This window comes from Notechis scutatus, chromosome 1, assembly GCF_049901735.1.
Source record: "Notechis scutatus isolate UNSWTSFEM ecotype Mainland chromosome 1, rNotScu1.2, whole genome shotgun sequence".
Taxonomy (NCBI): domain Eukaryota; kingdom Metazoa; phylum Chordata; class Lepidosauria; order Squamata; family Elapidae; genus Notechis; species Notechis scutatus.
Window position 1 is genome coordinate 143,288,281 of NC_142009.1, and position 17,896 is coordinate 143,306,176.

Sequence of the window (17,896 nt, forward strand, 5' to 3'; positions counted from 1 at the left end):
CTTTCTGCATTCATTCTCTTAGCAGTGAAGTAATTCCTCATGTTTCCAAGCATTCTTGGACTATATGGTAAGCATGTGTGGCAGTCCACAGGACTTCAATCTCTGCAACAATATTTGGTGAAGTAATCTTTTTTCCCCCTTTGTTTGGTAAATTATACCAAATAGGGTTATTGGATACTTCTTTGGGGACTGCCGTGGTTGAGAATAAGATCCCTAGGCACTGTTTTTTTGGCAGTGGGGACATTCTTCATATCAGGCCGGGGGAATAGGATTTGCTTTGAGTCCTGTACAGCATTTGAATTACTTTCAAGCAACCAAGAAATAAATTATTCTGGATGCTATCCGAGTTAAAATAGAGCCATTCATTTCATCACTATTCATCATAATGAGTCCCTGTTTTGTGCATTTTTACATAAATACATTATTAGCATATGCTCTAGTGAAGTTTTTTAAATGTAATTGATTCTTAAGGCATGTCTTATTCTATGCAGACATAGATTTTTTTTTCCCAAGGTGATACTTAAGGGGTGTTTTCATGAATATTTTGGGAAAATGACGCCCTTTGGAAAATGAAATTAAGATGTATCTGTACCAAACAGTGCATGCATTGGTTAAGGAAGAGAAAATTCTTCCTTACTAGTGTGCCTGACTAATATTACTTTCATTTAATGTACATAGTTGCCATTCCTCTTTCTTTCATTGCATTTTGTGGGGCGCATCCCAATGGACTGAGATTATCATCCCATTCTCTCAACAAAGAGATAAGTTTCTTCCTCTGTCGCCTCTTCCTCTTCTTCAACATCCCTTCATAGAGGAAGAGAGTTACAAAGAATTACAAAGAAAATGTATTAAAGAATAGAAAGGATTTTTCAAGAGATTTGCAGGGAAGACATAGCAAGCTGAAGATGGTGCCACTAAAAACAGAGCTGACTACTATGGTGGAATGAATAGCCAGCAAGTAAAACAGCTCTTCATAATTTTTCTCCATGGAAGGAGAGGACTTGAGATTGCTGTCAGGTGCTTCAGAGTCCAGACAGTTGCTCCTTGTGAGTCTCAAGTGGGTTTAGAGCTTTGGGAGACACGGGAATATTAATTTCAGTTTAAAAGTTGTTATGGAAGAGGAACAAGTTTTGCTGTGTGGGACTGAGGCTGATCTGAAAGTAGACTTGAAAGTAACAGGCTGCAAGAATGACATGGATGGAAATGCTGTGCTGAATGTATAGATGAAACTGGATGATCTCTTGATAATTAAAAGATATATAAATGGCAGTTGAAAGGAGTGACCTGGATAACTTTCCTATGTTGGATTTACAAAAGAGATTTGTTGGACTTTTGAAGAATTCTGTGAAAAGGGACAAAGAAAAAAATGAAAAGAAATCAAGTTCTAGGATATTATTTGAAGGGAGAAAAGATCAAGATTTTTAAAAGTAAAAGTATTACAAAGTTGGTTTATTTGATCAAGGTTAAAAGGGATACATTGCCATCTTTGGTAAATCCTTAATGCACTTTTGTTGATCAGGACAGAACAATGAAGTATTGAGGGTTTATTTATAGACAAGAGATGGGGTATGGGAAGAAGTACTCTTTTACTGTAATTTTTTTAAGAGTTGATATGTTAGTAAAACTACTTAAACGTGATGAAAGGGGAAGTCATTTGTTTATATATATTTTCTTTGCTACATTCTCATTTTTACTTTCTTTTTTATTTTTCATTCTAGTTCTTTTCTGTACTTTCTGGTTTTTCTTTTTTTTTTTTAGTTCATATTAATTTTAGTCTTTTTAACTGTAACTTTTAATAAAATTACTATAAAAAGAATGGAAGGGATGTTTTGTAAGTATTTGAAAAGCAATTAGAGAACTTATTTCCTAGAGACCCTGCATGTATAGATTACGTCTCTATTCCATTCCGAGAATACATGAAATTTCTTTGAGCTTCACATGCAACCAAGCTGTGAAAACAATTTTTTAGGGAGAGCTCCCTCTTACTCTGAATCTAGCAGCTGTGATTGAGGACAAGCCTCCATTCATTTAATTTAAACTAAATTATTGCCAAAAATGTGTATATGGGTACCAGTGTTTTCTTAGTTTTAATTATGTAAAGCATAGATAACAAAAGGTAGTAAAGCTAGCATATTTGCAATAATATAATGATTCTCTTGCGTCTCTACTTCTAAAATTTACATGGCTTGTTATTGGCTTTAGAGCTTATCATTTTCTCCTAAGACTGAATAAAATCAGGCCTCTGTTTTTGAGTTTCTGTTGGAATTATGCCATCTCGTGTTTAGTTGTCTATAAAACAAGTTTCCTTGTTGCAGGAAAGGAAATATAAATAAAAAAGCTGATAGCAATTCATTTATTGCCCTGTTTAGCTATGCCTTGATGGTGTCGTTCTACTTTTCTTTTCTTTTTTTTAACTTGTATCTTTACAATAAAGCAGATCCATGCAGATCTTTTAAGATCATGTGAAGATCTGAAGTCACATAGCATTGATATGTTGGCAATAACCCAAATTGGTTTTATTTTATTTTATTATTTTTAAATTCTGGTAAGGTCCTAGCAGTATTAAATGACCACTGAATATCGTTAAGAAATTGAATGAAACGCAATGAACATTAATTTGTTCTCACAAAATAGAAGTGTTGCTGGTAAAAAGATTGTCTCTTGAAGTCAGTTTAATAATCTGTTTTAGATAGAATTTCACCCCTTTAAAAGAATCAAGTTTGTTTGATTAGAATTTGGCCTTGATTTTGGATGTGACATTTATTGAAGGATATCCTTCTGCCTTCTAATGCACTTAATTCTCCTTCTTTAGCAAATGTCCATAGTTTTCCAGGAAAGGGCACCACCCTAATTTCAATAAAATAATGTGTTATGCATGACCAAACTTGTCCATTTGTGATGGGTAGGTTATTGACCAGAACTAATTTCATTAGATATATGCCAGTTCCTTGTCATTGTTTAACTACATTAGTATTCTGTTTCTACACTCAATTCAGAGTTTCCTACCAATAAGGCTTTATATGAGTCATTTCAGAAACTTCTAGAAGGCTGATTTCTCCCTGTGAACCTCATCAAATGTCCAATAATTCTTTTCTGGGTACCTTTATCTTTGGAATGCAAAAGAATATCAGGTTAGGAAAGAGCCTTCTCAGCTGTGCCACCCTTTGGTGGAATAATTTTCACAAAGAGTTCATCTGACATTGAGGCTTATTATTTTTTCGCACCGGGTGGCCCTTTGTTTTTTATTTATTTATTTATTTATTTTTATTTATTTATTTGATTTGTCAATTGTTTACAAGATAATAAGTATATGTGTATACATAGTTATGAATACATGAAATGGGTACATATAAGAAAAATAAAAGAAAAATAAAAGAAACAATAGGACAGGGACGGTAGGCACGTTGGTGCGCTTATGCACGCCCCCTAGAGACCTCTTAGGAAAGGGGTGAGGTCAATAGTAGACAGTCTAAGGTTAAAGTTTTTGGGGTTTGGGGAAGAAACATGCTTTTAAATTGTATCTCATCTAAGATTTTTTTCAGTAACTGTGAATTACAGTCTTGTAATATACTGTAGTTTTAAACTGTTTTGCCAGATTTTATTTAAATTTAAGGAGCTGGCATCTTTTCACAATTCAAGATATAAGAGCAGCATCTTTATGAATTAATGAGCAAAATCAATTGATTTGATAATAAAGCAGAATATATTTTCATATATCTTTGAAGGCTTGACTAAGTTCCAGAGCCAAATCAACGATTTTGTTGATTGTAGTGAAGCAGATGCTTGATTCCATGACTATTAAAATTTGCCATGAAAATTAGCCATGATAATGCTCCTTGATCATCATGGAGGACACTTCTAATGATGAGTACTAATCATGATGACTGCATAAATTTCAATAATGACATCTATAAGGATTTGAAATTCTTATTGAACTGGAGATGTAATCGGTATGTATGTTCTGTGGTTCCCAAAGAGAGTTGAATGGCTAAAATCGGAACTGAATGCTGGGCAAACTAATACGTGCTTTCGTCAAGCGGGTTTTCCTTGTGGTAGTTCACAGTCTTTTAGGCTGAAAATATATAATATGAGCCATGAAGTTTTGGAAATTAATGTTAAAAAGAAATCTGAACAAATAATCTCTCCGATATTGCTACGATGTATTCTACCTGGGTTTGTCCTAGAAAAGTACCTTAACATTTATTTTATTATCTTTTGCTGGTAAGTGGCAGACAAAATCACTTTCTGTAAAGTATATGGCTTGAATATAGTTTAAGTTGCCGCTACTTTGCCATTTTTTTTATATGAAAGAGTTAACTGGGTTTAAGCCAAATTTAATTTGGGTCTTGATCTGTTTGAAGGCCAAATGAAGGTTTGGAGAATGGGTGTGGATTGGGCATGCTTGTGAAATATAAAACCTTGAAGTACCAGTGAAGCCTCTGAGACAATCTTCTCTATGGAGAAGAGGGAAGTCTTCCACTTCTCTTTCCCCCGTGTACCATTTTGACATCTTTCAAGAAATGTTTCATCCTGTTCTAGTGTGAAAGTTCTGAAACAGCTTCTTCGATCTAGACCTGATCTGCTGCTTAGTTTTTGTAATATTGGCATTAGTTTTTGATTCTTTCCAGTAACTTTACACAACTGCTTCTTTTAGTTATACACAGTGAGATTCTTTGGCATATATTACTGGTCGTTATAAGATCATGCAACATTTTTATTAAGCAAATATTTATTTTCAGTGTTAACATTAACTTCTGTTCCTACAAAAGAGGAAGGAGATTGTGAGCATGCTGATAGAATTGATGTTTCCAGGCAGTAGCTTTTTATATTAGTATGATTCGTGCTTAGTTTGAATTCAGTTGTCGTCATGTACAATGATTTGCATGCTATACAGTACATAATATCTGATGTCCTATGTTCAGGTCTGCTTCTTCCAATAATTTGGGTGTCAGAGGTGCCTAGAAACATAACCACAATACTTGTCATCCCAAAGGGGCACCTGTATTTGTGGATACGCTGCATTAGACATTATTTTGTCTTTATGAAGGCATCCAAAAGACCATCTCAATTGGAGCATTTCTGACATCTGAATTAACATTGTGGTGACTAGCAGAATGCAACATTCAACAGTAAATATTAATTCCCAGCTTCCTCAGTCTGATGAGAATGTCGTAGGTACAATATTATTTTCATATTAGTGTTATTCTTCTAACTATCTGTTTCCTTCTGTTTTCTTAAGTTCATATTTAATGGGTGAAAACATAACTAGAGAAAGAGAAGAAAGTTTTCTCCATTTGTAGTAGATGTAGGTTGAGAATACCACATATGCTTCTCAGTATGCAGTTCTATCTTAGTCAAAATGATAGCGACACATTCTATTTAATTTCTAGTTCATTTGCTGAATACAATCTGCTCAGTACTTCACAGTATGGCAGTTGGCAACTGTGATAAGTATTCATAAATTTAAATTTTGAAACCGTTCATATCCTTAAGATCTAAAGCTTAGTGTTATTGTTTATGATTACTACAGCTAATTTTGGTCTTTATACTTAAAAGGTTTAATATAGAGGCACAACAGAGTCCATAGTGTAGAACTGTTGTGGTTAGCCGGCAGCAGGTGTGGACGGCTGAGGAGAGCGCAGCAATGAGGAGGTTCCTGAGGAGCCTGTGCCAAGTGCATGTGCACTCAGGGCTGCTCTCAGGAAAGAGCAGCTACAACAGCACAGGCGACTCGGGAGTAAGGCTGCAAGGTAATGGCCCCTCCTTCAAGAAGATAAAATCTTCTCCCTCTCCTTTGTGGGAGATAAATAACCTCCCACAAACACACAGTGTTATTTTCTGGCACCTTCTAAGTAAAAGAAATGCAATACAATAATTGTTACATTTCATTTGTGCCTTGATTTATGTGAAAGAAGTAAAGGCTTGTAGAATGAGCTGTGGATTGATCATGCTTGTGACATATAAAATCTTGAAACAATCTGTATAGCAATTTTATATCACCTCCTGGTCATGTAACACCAAAACTTGTAACTAGAGGTAACAGCCTCTAAATAAATAATAAATTTCACAACGTGTGGAGGGAGGAAACTCAGCACCATTAAAAATAAATAATAAATAATAAATAATAAAGAATTTAAAAAAGTTAAAATTGCAAAGAAGCCCTTTATAGCTTTAGATATTAGAATTCAGGTAATCACTGCTAGAAGACATAAAGGGATCCAGCATCTGCAAGAAAAGGCTCCAATATCCTTAAGTAAACAACTCCAGCAGATTATAAAAATGACATTGATCTATCATTAATAAGGAAGAAACCAATATCACAGATTCCTTAATGGTTGGGTTGAAAGAAAATAAAAAAGTCCTGAAAATATGCAGAGAAAACAATAATGAGTGCAACACCACACCGAAAATGAAGATTAAAAAGTAGCACTTATGTCTACCCAAGTGCCAGGTTAATCAGATTTTTCTTCTGATTTCAATTTACTTAGACTTCCTTTTTGTTTTTCTAGAAGTTTCCAACTATAATCTGGGGACAAAAGTAATAACGTCAGCTTTCCCCTTTTCTTAGCTCATGCTTGAGAGAAGTTGTGCATTTAAACGCAACCAGCAACTGAAGTGGCAAGGAGGTTGCAATACTGTGAATGCCATCTGTCTTTGGTAAACAAGTTATAAATGGAGCTTTCATATACCTTTTAGTTTTGTCAATCATTTTTTTCCTCCAAATACTTTTGAAATGGGAAGTGTCAAATTTCCAAGAATCACTTCCGACTATTGGGAACTTTGGCTGAGTAGTTTCATCCCCAATATAGCAATGCCGTGTGTGTCTGTCTATCTGTCTGTCTGTCTGTATACACATATATGCATATGTATATAAGCACACATTCACATTATGTATGTATACACAAACGTGCATGTACATGCACACATTCACATACACAAATACAAACATACTAAGTTTTGCTTCTTGAATCTTCGTTTCCACAAATAATTACTCTGAATGTGTGCATGAAAGAGACAGAAGGAGCTGTTTGTGGAAGAAAAAGATTAGTGAAGGTATGGGTGTTTATTTAAAAATAGAAGTAAATATTCATTAGTTTTACAAATGAAACATTTTGTTTTAAAAGTATACATTTAATTAATTAGTTCTTTTTTCTGCTTTTTGGGATGTATTCTCTTTGGTCAGTGCAGGTAGTCCTCAACCACAATTGAGCCCAAAATTTCTATTAAGTGAGACATTTGTTAAGTGAATTTGGCTCCATTTTGTGACTTTTCTTGCCATAGTTAAGTAAATCACTGCCATTGATGTTAGTAACTGGGCTGCTAAGTGAAACTGGCTTCTCCATTGACTTTGAATGAATGAATGAATGAATGAATGAATGAATGAATGAATGAATGATTTATTGGCCAAGTGTGATTAGACACACAAGAAATTTGTCTTGGTGCATATGCTCTCAATGTACACAAAAAGAAAAGATACATTCATCAAGAATTATAAGGTACAACACTTAAAGATAGTCATAGGATACAATAAGCAATCAAATCATACTAGGAAACAGTCAATATAAATCGTAAGGATACAAGCGACAAAGTTACAGTCACACAGACACAAGTGGGAGGGGATGGGTGATGAGGAGTGATGAGAAGATTAATAGTAATAGTAGTGCAGACTTTGTAAAAAGTTGAAGAGTGTTGAAGGAATTATTTGTTTAGCAGAGTGATGGCGTTCAGGAAAAAACTGTCCTTGTGTCTAGTTGTTCTGGTGTGCAGTCCTCTATAAGTGTGGTTTTGAGGGAAGGAGTTTATGTCTGGGATGTGAGGGGTCTGTAAATATTTTCACAGCCCTTTTTTTGATTTGTGCAGTATACAGGTCCTCAATGGAAGACAGGTTGGTAGCAATTGTTTGCTTATCAGAAGGTTTCAAAAGGTGAACACATGACCATAGGACACAGCAAAGGTCATAAATACGAACCAGTTGCCAAGCATCTGAAATGTGATCATGTGATCATGTGGGGGGAGGGAGGGAGGGAGAATCAGAAATGTCTGTATTTCTATATCCTGTCTTACTTCTCTATTCTGTTTTTGAGTGAACCATTTTCTTCAGAGCCCCACACTTGCAAATCACTCTTGCTCACACATATCCGCATACATTCCTTTGAAACACTAAAAGTCTTAGTTTGCTTTTGCATTTAAAAAAATCATTCTGATTCCCTTTATCGGTTTCGCAAAGTCTCATTTGCTCTGTGTGTCAGTAAACTCTGTTTCTTAAATATATCTGTTATGATCTACTCCAATCCTTTGCATGGATCAGTTCACATGCCTTATTTTAAGATGTTTTAGAGGAAACGTGTACATTTTATTAAGGGGGGGGGGGCATCCTTGGTTTTCCTAGTTTGCAAATATTCGATTCTGTCTGACCCACTTTAAAACCAAGGGTGTTTTTGAACCTTGCTACTGCATTTTTGCTCAGACAGATTCTGTTCAAGTAGCTCCTTGAAGCTCCAGACAGTTGTGTAGTTTCCTCTACAGCAGATCTGATGCAGCCTGCTGTTGATTTCTGTGCCCCTCTAATGATTACCTAGCTGTCTGGAGAATTCTGACCCTCTTCTTTGCAGAATAATTAGCTTTTCAGACTTCACTGTGATTCTTTTTTTAAAGAAAAAAAGAAAAACGTATGCAGGGTATTTTTAGATATTTGTTGCTTAATTCTGAGTATAAGTGCACATTATCAATATACAGTATAATGTCAATATTTGCAAACTACACTTGGTGGTGTTTCTAATTGCTGCTATCCCCCCCACCCCCCACAATAAATTAGTTTGGCAAGGTATTTTTGGGGAGTGACCATTATTAGCAAGCATGTTTAGCATGTGAGGGCCAGACACACTTAAAGGTCATCTTTTATTCCTATTAGTGCAAATGGATTTAAGCTTCAAGAAGTACAGTATTGTGGCTGTGAAACTGAAGAAATTGAAGTTCTTGACCTATTGCAAATGTAATGCCACAGATGGAATATCAGCACAGCTTAATTAGTATTTTCAAATTCGCCTGTTTACCAAAATATGTGTGTCCCATCTGTTTTATAGCCATTCTGGTACTTTAGTTTAGAAAATAATCTCTTGTTTCCCAATCTGCTTTAAGTGGATTAAGGCATGTTGCTGATTTGCTCTCCCCGCTTTATGCATGGTAAATGAACTATTGCAAGACGGAAATGTTCTCCAAAGTCATCCTGCATTGCTTGCCTTGGGTTGAAATTAATTGGTACCTGAAACTCAATTGTAAAAACTCCTCTAAAAAAAACCTGAATACAATGAAAATTCAGATTGGAAGAAATAGTTTAATTCTCCCTCTCCTTTTTTTTTAATTAAATATGAAAAAAGTTTTCCTGCTGCTTTTATAATTTTCGAATTGTCATTGATAGGCCTGCTGTTAGCAAAAACTTCCTGCTTTAATAGAACTTACAACAAGTGAAGGGTTTTTGCAAATGTTGCACTTTTTTCATATCGCTTCATAAATGTCAGTTTATTCAGTATTAATTCCAGTATATTTAGAAGTCAAGCAAGTTCTTCTTGCATTCTGTTTCAAAATGTATTGATAACTGTTTTGTGATGATGGGTTGTTGCATTTCCAATTTTGACTGATGCAGGAAAACTTATTTTTCTCTTTGAAATGTAGGATTTGTTGCCTAAACATATTGCTTCTGACTTTTATATGCATATATTTATTTATATAGTATGATATTTGTGATTTCTTTGACTATCCAACGTTGAACCAGTCTTGCCAACAAAATCATCAAACATTTCCTATTTCTCTACTCTTCTTGTTTTTTATTTTTACTTTTTAAATAATACATTTTTGAAAAAAAATCTCTTAATGGGAAACCTGGCACTGTCTGTCTTCTCTGTTCTGCAGAAATGTTGAAGGAGTTGAACCAGCAACGCAGAGCGAAAGAGTTTACAGACCTGAAAATTATTGTTGAAGGCAAAGAGTTTGAAGTCCACCAAAATGTTCTAGCTTCCTGCAGCTTGTATTTCAAGGACCTGATTAAAAGGTTTGCCTTCCTTCCAGCTGTGATCTGGTCTGTTCTTTTGTAGGACGCATTTGTGTCGCTTTTTTTCCTCCCCTCTCTTTCAGGTTTATGAAGATTTGACTCTCCTGTCACAGAGCCAGTAGCCATTCTTTCCACTTACTCTGAATGTATTTTTTTCAAACAAAAGACTCAGATTCATTTCTTACACATAAGCTGATCTGCACAATTCCAGATCTCATTATTTGCACATTTTGGCTGAAGAGAAATGCTCTGTCATGGAGCATTTTAAAATCAAACTCAACTGAAAAACAGTGTTGATCACAAAACACAACTTATTAGGTTAATAATTAAAAATTATACTGCTAACTCTTCCTCTAGGCTGCAATAACCACTATTGTTTAAAAATTGCCAAGCTTTCAAACTAACAAGGATTGTGTTGTATAATAGATATTTAACCCTTTGGATGTTGACATTTGAGACATCTGATACTTGTGGAATTGAAAAAGGTGACTACACGATAAATCAAATGTTGAAGTCACAACTTTTTAGCATGACTTTATTTAAAAAAAAAAGAGACAGAGAAAATTAGCTTTTTTAAAACAATCCTGAATTCTTTCTACTTGATAGACTAACTATTCCCCTCCTTGACCAAATAGTGTGTCAGGCCTGCCATAGTGTTTTTGTGTAAAATTCCATCTTTGCAATTTTCTCCCTCCATCTGATTGTAACATTGCATGATAACAATTTATTTACCATTACATGGATTATTTTAAAATGTGCTTCCTTCATAAATTCATGGTATAAATTCATGGTATTTTTACAGTATTAGCAAATCAACATAGCAAGATTGGGGGAACCCGGAAGAATACAATAAATAATGTTCCTATTTCTACAGTCATCAGCAAATTAATCTGGATCCTGATTTCCACCTTGCTGTATTTTCCAGAACAGACTCTGAACCTGGAAAAGAGGAAAAAAGTGGCGATTGCAAAACATGGTTGGCTTTCAAACTGAATTTTTAAACATTGTCACTAACACGGTAGTGGCTATATTTTATTCCAGAGTTGCATTTTTTTGCTGTATCTTCTTTTCTGAGAAACAGAAAAATGTCCTTTCATTAAAGCTTGATTTTTTTTGTTTGTTTTTAAATAATTGTGGTAAGACTATATATATTATTGTTGTATAGCTGAACTAACTGCCTTATCAATTATTCAGAAAGAATTGAGCTGGTATCATACTCTTCCCTCTTCCATAAACCAAATTATAGCTAGCTTTAGTTGCTCTTGGACTCTGTATTCCTGCCTGCTCATTATCACTTACTAGTGAAGGTTACATTATATGCCTCTTGCCAAGATGAGATATTCTGCAGGGAAAGTCTTTGGCTCCATTGATAAAAATCCTGTAATTGACTAGCCTTGCAGTATCACTGATTTAATTGCAAAGTCTCTTCCTTGTTAGTCAGGTTGTCAGATACCATCTTTTTCTAGAGAAAATCAGGTCTGAATTCAGTAATAATTGTAGAATACTTTAAGACAAATCACAAATAACCTCCTAATGGTTTTTCTTGCAATTTTAGCATCTTCAACTTTTTTGAGCCTCCTTTAAACAATTTAACAGAAGATGAGATGAAATGCTTTAATTAAACAATTCAATGAATGCATCTGGATGATACTTCTGGGACTTCTTTTTGTAACATGCAAAATTCTTCCCTATTATTGCCAGGACCTGATAATGTAGTGCCTGCTACATTGCATTGGTTAACATTATTTGCTATCAATCACATTTAGCCTATTAAGAAAACCCAGTTCCCCTGAACACAAATATGTTAGAACAGTCCTAACCTTGTCCCTGTATATAACATAGCGGGATCCACTTAGCACCTAACCCACGCTTTGTTTCACACTAATCTTTCAGAAATTATCCTTCCAGGACTAATAACATTTTCATATGTATCAATATGAAAGTGAAGATAAAGTTAATGAGAAGAGGCTCTCACAGTTCTTTATAATTAAAGATGGATGAACATGGGCCTTTGTAGCTAAAGGATAAGAACTAGCACTATATAAAGTCTTCTGACAGGTATACGTGTATATATAAGTGAGACTGGATACATATGGTTAGAGACAGTATTTTCCATTACTCTAGTTAGAACTAAAACATCCACATTCAAACCTTCATAAGACTTCTCTTACTCCCACATTCTCTTATATATAAATATATAAATACAAATAGCAAGAGATGCAAACAGAGTGAAGCTTAAAGATGGAAAACCAGCATGGCTTAACAAAGATAAGCATGAGTTCTCTGTTAAAATGGGGCTACTAGTTAGGAAGAACTAAGTTGTATATAAATAGTTTTTTTTAAAAACTTGTAGAGCAAATACACAAAGATGTGTTTTAGAATGCTGAAGCAGTGAATGGATGGGAGGAGAGATCTCTTGTTCCCCATAGATATGCTCCAAATATCAGTCTTTAATAAAGGACCCTTATCGCAGGCTTCCAAATCTGGCGTATTATATGTTGGAGCACTATGGGTGGAAATCATTCTTACGGTGGGTGAGAAGGTCAGCCATTAGCACTGTTTCAGCCATTGATTTTGAGCTAGAACTCTATGTTACATCAGCAAACACAGTGTCCCAAATAAATGTCAGCTGAATACCGATAGGTTTCTGTAGGAAATGCAATTCTGGAGAAGAATGTTGGGAAAGACTCCTTTGAAACTATAGTTTTGGAAACTTGTGTTTGCTCCATAACATATATTTAATAAATTTCTTAGCCAATTTTTAACACGTCAGTCTTCTCAGATGTGTATTTTAAATTTAGGTGAACAGAATTTATTGAAGTTTCAAATCTAACTTGAGTAGAATTGGAAATTGGATGGGTTTTCATTCTACTTCCTTTCAGGGAGAGTGATTTGCATCTTTTCAGGCATATATAACTCAAATGTTCCTGTATCCACTTCTTCTTCAGTTACTTTGGGCATTGCATTGTGTATGAACAGAGATACCAGACATCACCATTCATGACTGCAGTTCTTCCAATTTTGAGGCGAGTGGGTGGGTTACATTTTGATTATGGTTTTATATCATAAGAAGTATTTGTATCATAAGAGTTATGGATAAGTGTTATCTATCTGTAGGTAGGTTAATAAGACAGATACAACACATATTTAGCTATTAGCTAGTGTAGTCCCTATAAGTTGTACTTGGGATTGAAATACTTCCCTTTATATGCACTGGTAGAAAATAACTTGAAATTAATTTCAGGTTCCAAATATTGATGGTATGTTGTTGTTTTTTATCTGCTCCTTTGGAAACTTACAAGAACTTTCTACTCTTCTACATGGAAAGTTTATTGAAGTTTCAAATCTAACTTGAGTAGTAATTGAATTGATGTTTCTAAACTTCTTGTTATATTGGTGTCAGCATCTTGTGAAAGTGCTCACACCTTTTAGGTCACAAGCCAAAAAAATACTAGCAAAACCTAATATTGGTTCAGACATGGTAGAAGTGGGTCAAGAAAATTTGCCGAAATGAATCAACAACCGAGTAAAATAGTAACATTGTGTTTTAATGGGGGCATGAAAAGAGCCCTCAACTGGGCATCCCCTGGGCAACAGTGACATTACCATCTAATTGTCCCAGAGGTGCTTTTTCAAGAGACAACAGGACTTTCTTGTTGTTTTTCTTTGAAGATGTTTCACTTCTCATCCAAGAAGCTGAAGAAGGTTCTTGGATGAGAAGTGAATCATTTTCAAGGAAAAAAACCAGAAAGTCCAGCTGCCTCTTGGAAAAAGCACCTCTGGGACAACCATGACCTGGTTGACTGAGAATCTCCATAGGCATTCACCTTCCAAACCCGGAAGTGCCTCAGTGCTTCCAACATGAAAGCAGCAGCAGCAGTTTGTTTGTGTTTGGTCTGTCCTCTTAATGATAATTATTTAATTATATCCCAGATGTTTGTTTAAATTTATTCTGTGTATTCAAACAGATTAGTACTTTATGTATTACTCCTGTTGACTTCCAAAACTGAATGTGTATAAGTCCTGTTAATTTCTGGAGAAGTTGCTGCATCCTATAATGATTTTCTTTATAGAACCACGTGAAGCCATACTTTAGACTTCTTTTATTAAGATTCAGTGCACTTGGGAAAACAAAGCTAGAAATAATTATGTACTTGTTTAGCCAAGTCCTAGTTTTTGTTTTCAATTTGCACTTTTAGTGAAAGTATCTAATACTGAGTAAATACTAAATCTGCTAAATGCCTGTTGGAACACAACAAAATTAGCAGTGAAATTAACAGCCATTGAACACGACACAATTAACCAAGACGCTCAGCCATCTGAGGCGAGGGGTAGCAAATGCTGTCAGAACTTTGGAGAGTTTCCAAAGTCATCCTAGTTATTTCGGAAGCAAATCAGAAAACAAATAAGCACTTTTCCCCTTACCTGGCAATAAAAGCATATGAATGACAAATTAACACTGTACTCCTTTTCATGATGTTAAAAGTCTGCTAGCTTAGATGGCTGCCTTATTCTAACTTCCATTGTCCCGGCCTTAGGTGCGTACTCCTGTGGTTTCCAGCCAGGGTGGAGATTAGTCCAGCACTTCCAGGAGACAGAATATTAATATTAATTGCACTACCTTATTTTTTTTAAAAAAGAAAAGAGCCATTAGCTTAAATGGTATTGAGTTAGGAATTAAAGCCAAAGGAATGTCAGCAACTTCTGTTAATCCAGTTATAAAATCTGAGAGATGGTCCAATGGCTTGATGGAAAGAACAAAGTGTACTCTTCCTTTTATAGCTGGGTGGGTACCCGGAGAATGCTAGTGATGTCTTTAAAAAAAAAAAAAAGCTAGCTCGTTTAAATAGTAATATGGAAAAATAGCTCCATGTTCTTTTAGATAGTTTGGGATAAGAGTTCTGCTTTATGCTCTATTTGTTAAGCAGTGGAACATATTCTTCCTTAGAATTTCAGGTGGCTTTTAGATTTGATGCTTTACAGCTACCAAACCTTTGGAAAACTCAGACTACATATTCATGAGTTTCTATGTAGAAATTAATTGAGAGTTCTAAATATGACAATTCCTTCCATGGAAAGTGATTGGTCTTGCACTGCGAGCCTGCAGGACTGAAAATATCAATTGGAGATAACATTTTAAACCTAACTACAGTCAGAACTGAATATCCGCAAAATTTATCTGGAGCCAGTAATAATTAAAAAACATAATTCCAGTTTAAAGGGTTGAGTGTGCTACAGTGCATGTATCCTTAAGATTTGTTTTTTTAAAAAAATTAATTGTTAAATTCTCACTTATTAGATGTGCTAGAACCTCCATGCAGAATGTAAATGTCATGAATCAAACAGTGCCATTCAGATGTTTATTTATTTTACCATCAGCAGCAAAATTATCTTGCTTTCCTAAAAGTTCAATAGTATATTTGCAACAGTGCAGTGCACTGAGATGATATTGTATTATTTTAATTTGTTAAACATTCATCCCCATATAGTTTTTTCATTGGTTGACCTTCCTGACAACAATTATTAGATTTGCAAGATTTATATAAGGTATTTACTCTGAAGAGTCAGAGAAGATCATATTAACCTGTTGAATAAACGGAATCTGGCATCTCAAAATCAAGAGGACTATTCTTGAAATTTATTTCATTCCAACTTAATTAGACACCTGTTTCATTAATATTAAAGCCGTGGATCACTCAGCTTCCTTTGAAAGTTTAGTGCTTACTCCTAGGGTTTTCCATTCAGTCAAAACAGAACTGCAAATCTGGTCCAAGCAATGTCAAACTAATTACTATGCTTGCTTTTGCTGTGGATAAATAGACAGTGAGGCATTACAGTGTTACAGTGGTGCACAACGTGATTTCATGACTTAACCAATAACCATATATTTACTTGAGTCTCATGCCCTTTTGGTCCTGCCTGTTTGGGGACTTAGATAAAAGTCAAAGGGAAATCATAATCTCTATAGGGAATATATACAGCCCACGTTTTGAACAACATAGTCAATTAACTGCCAGGAGTTTCATATACAATAACAGACAATAACAGACAGACATCTAAGGGGTTATTTTATGTGGATGATGCAACAATCTGAGTTTGAGATGTTTGCAAAAACAGCTTTAAAACATTGTTGAGTCAAGACTGAACAAAACAAGGCTATTTTCCACTTTACTGGGTCCTGCAAAGAACATGAGAAATTCATAGCCCAAAGCATTTAACATAGTGTTAGTATATTTACTGAAGCTTTTTGTTTTGTTCAAGCTGAGCTCACTTTTTAAAGCTTTTTGAGGCAAAAGTCTTCAGCAATTTCTACATATTTTTCAATTTGGGTCATCCTCCAATTTACATCTTTTGAAAATTCAATCTTGAACTCTTAAGGGTAGTCTTTCAGTTCTTAACACTATTCCCAACACTTTTTAAAATCAAAACTGGACTTTTGTGGCAAAATGAGAATCCGGGTTGTTTTAATATTTTTTAACACTGAACTTAACTCCTTAAGTTTTGTACCCTTAAAATAGTAAAGAATTCCATCAAGATTTGTTTGGTTGCTTTTTGTAGTCTAAGCTCCAAATATAATTTATCTCTGTTAATGTCGAAGAACACCAGATTGAATATTAAAACACAACTGATACAAATCACCAAATGGATGTGTCACTGGTTTCAAGTTATTTTAATCTGGATATAATGAATTGTTCCCTAAAGCCCCCTGATTATTTATAAATTGTAATAATCCCTAAGTGTAGAAGAGGTAATGATATGAAGATGACTTGGGAAAGACTTTGAAACCACTCTTTCAACATCTCTGGAGGACATGGTTATCTCAGTATTTCAAGGAGAGAAAGTATACATACAAAGTCAGAAACTACAGCAAAATAGCTGGATTTACTTATTTCACTGATGAAAAAACAAATCATATTAAGGTGCAGTCAGATCTATGAATCCATTAAATCTCACCTGTGGTCTGTCTAGCAGCTAGCCCCACCTGGAGACATTGATAATTCATAACAGGCTTTTCTACATTCCAACAACAGGATATTTAGACAGCTATGTTTAATTAGTGGTTTATATACCACTGTTTAAAAGATTGCAAGATGTTGCAGTTAAACATTACACTGTTTATAAATAATTATGGAAAAAAGATAAATTGATATGTCAAAAAGGCAGTTCTGAACAATGCTAAAAGTACTGAATAATTGCACTTAACTCATGTTAGTAAGTTAATGGTCAAGATTTTGCAATTAATTTCAATAATGCATGGAATCAGAACTCTGTAAAAAATGCTAATGTGTTCTACAGATTTACAGGAGGCAGGGGCATTTGAGGTCTAAACACAGTTTCTGACAAGCTCATATGAAATAATATCTATTAGATCATGAAGAGCAATAACAATGGTATATGAATTAACAACAATACATGAATTAAGCTCTCACATAAATTTTTAATTGAACGAATCCAAATCCTTAAACAAGATGCAGATTTCCTGGCATGCTCAACCATTCTGTCTAGTTGGAGGAACCAGATAAAAATATTAGAGAGTTGTTTGATCTCAGTAAATTAGACACTTGATAAATTCTTATTTCACATGGAACTTACTTAACAGATAAGAATAATTAAATGTTCATAACATTGAGCCTGAACTGAACAAATACTAAACTATACTGCAGTATCTGGAATTTTGCATAATTTAGAGTGGGAAATACTTTGATACTTTTGAGTGAAAATTGTTCAAGAAACAACTGTATTCCATACTTTCTGTTAGTATTGTGCAATAAATATGATTTAAAGAGGACAGAATGAAAACACTGTTCTTTCCTGCTATGTTTTGTATTCTGTCCTTGAGGCTTTTTA

The 17,896-nt window shown here is 34.6% G+C and overlaps 1 protein-coding gene across 7 annotated transcripts in view; it reads left to right on the forward strand.

Annotated features, from left to right (window-relative positions):
- Window positions 1-17,896, forward strand: part of KLHL29 (kelch like family member 29) — a 445,820-nt gene that overhangs the window by 335,978 nt on the left and 91,946 nt on the right. For all 7 annotated transcript variants that reach the window (XM_087947359.1, XM_026675543.2, XM_026675541.2 and 4 more), the window contains one exon: window positions 9,910-10,048. In XM_087947359.1, coding sequence (XP_087803485.1) covers window positions 9,910-10,048 — 139 coding nt within the window. The remainder of the gene's footprint in view (window positions 1-9,909; window positions 10,049-17,896) is intronic.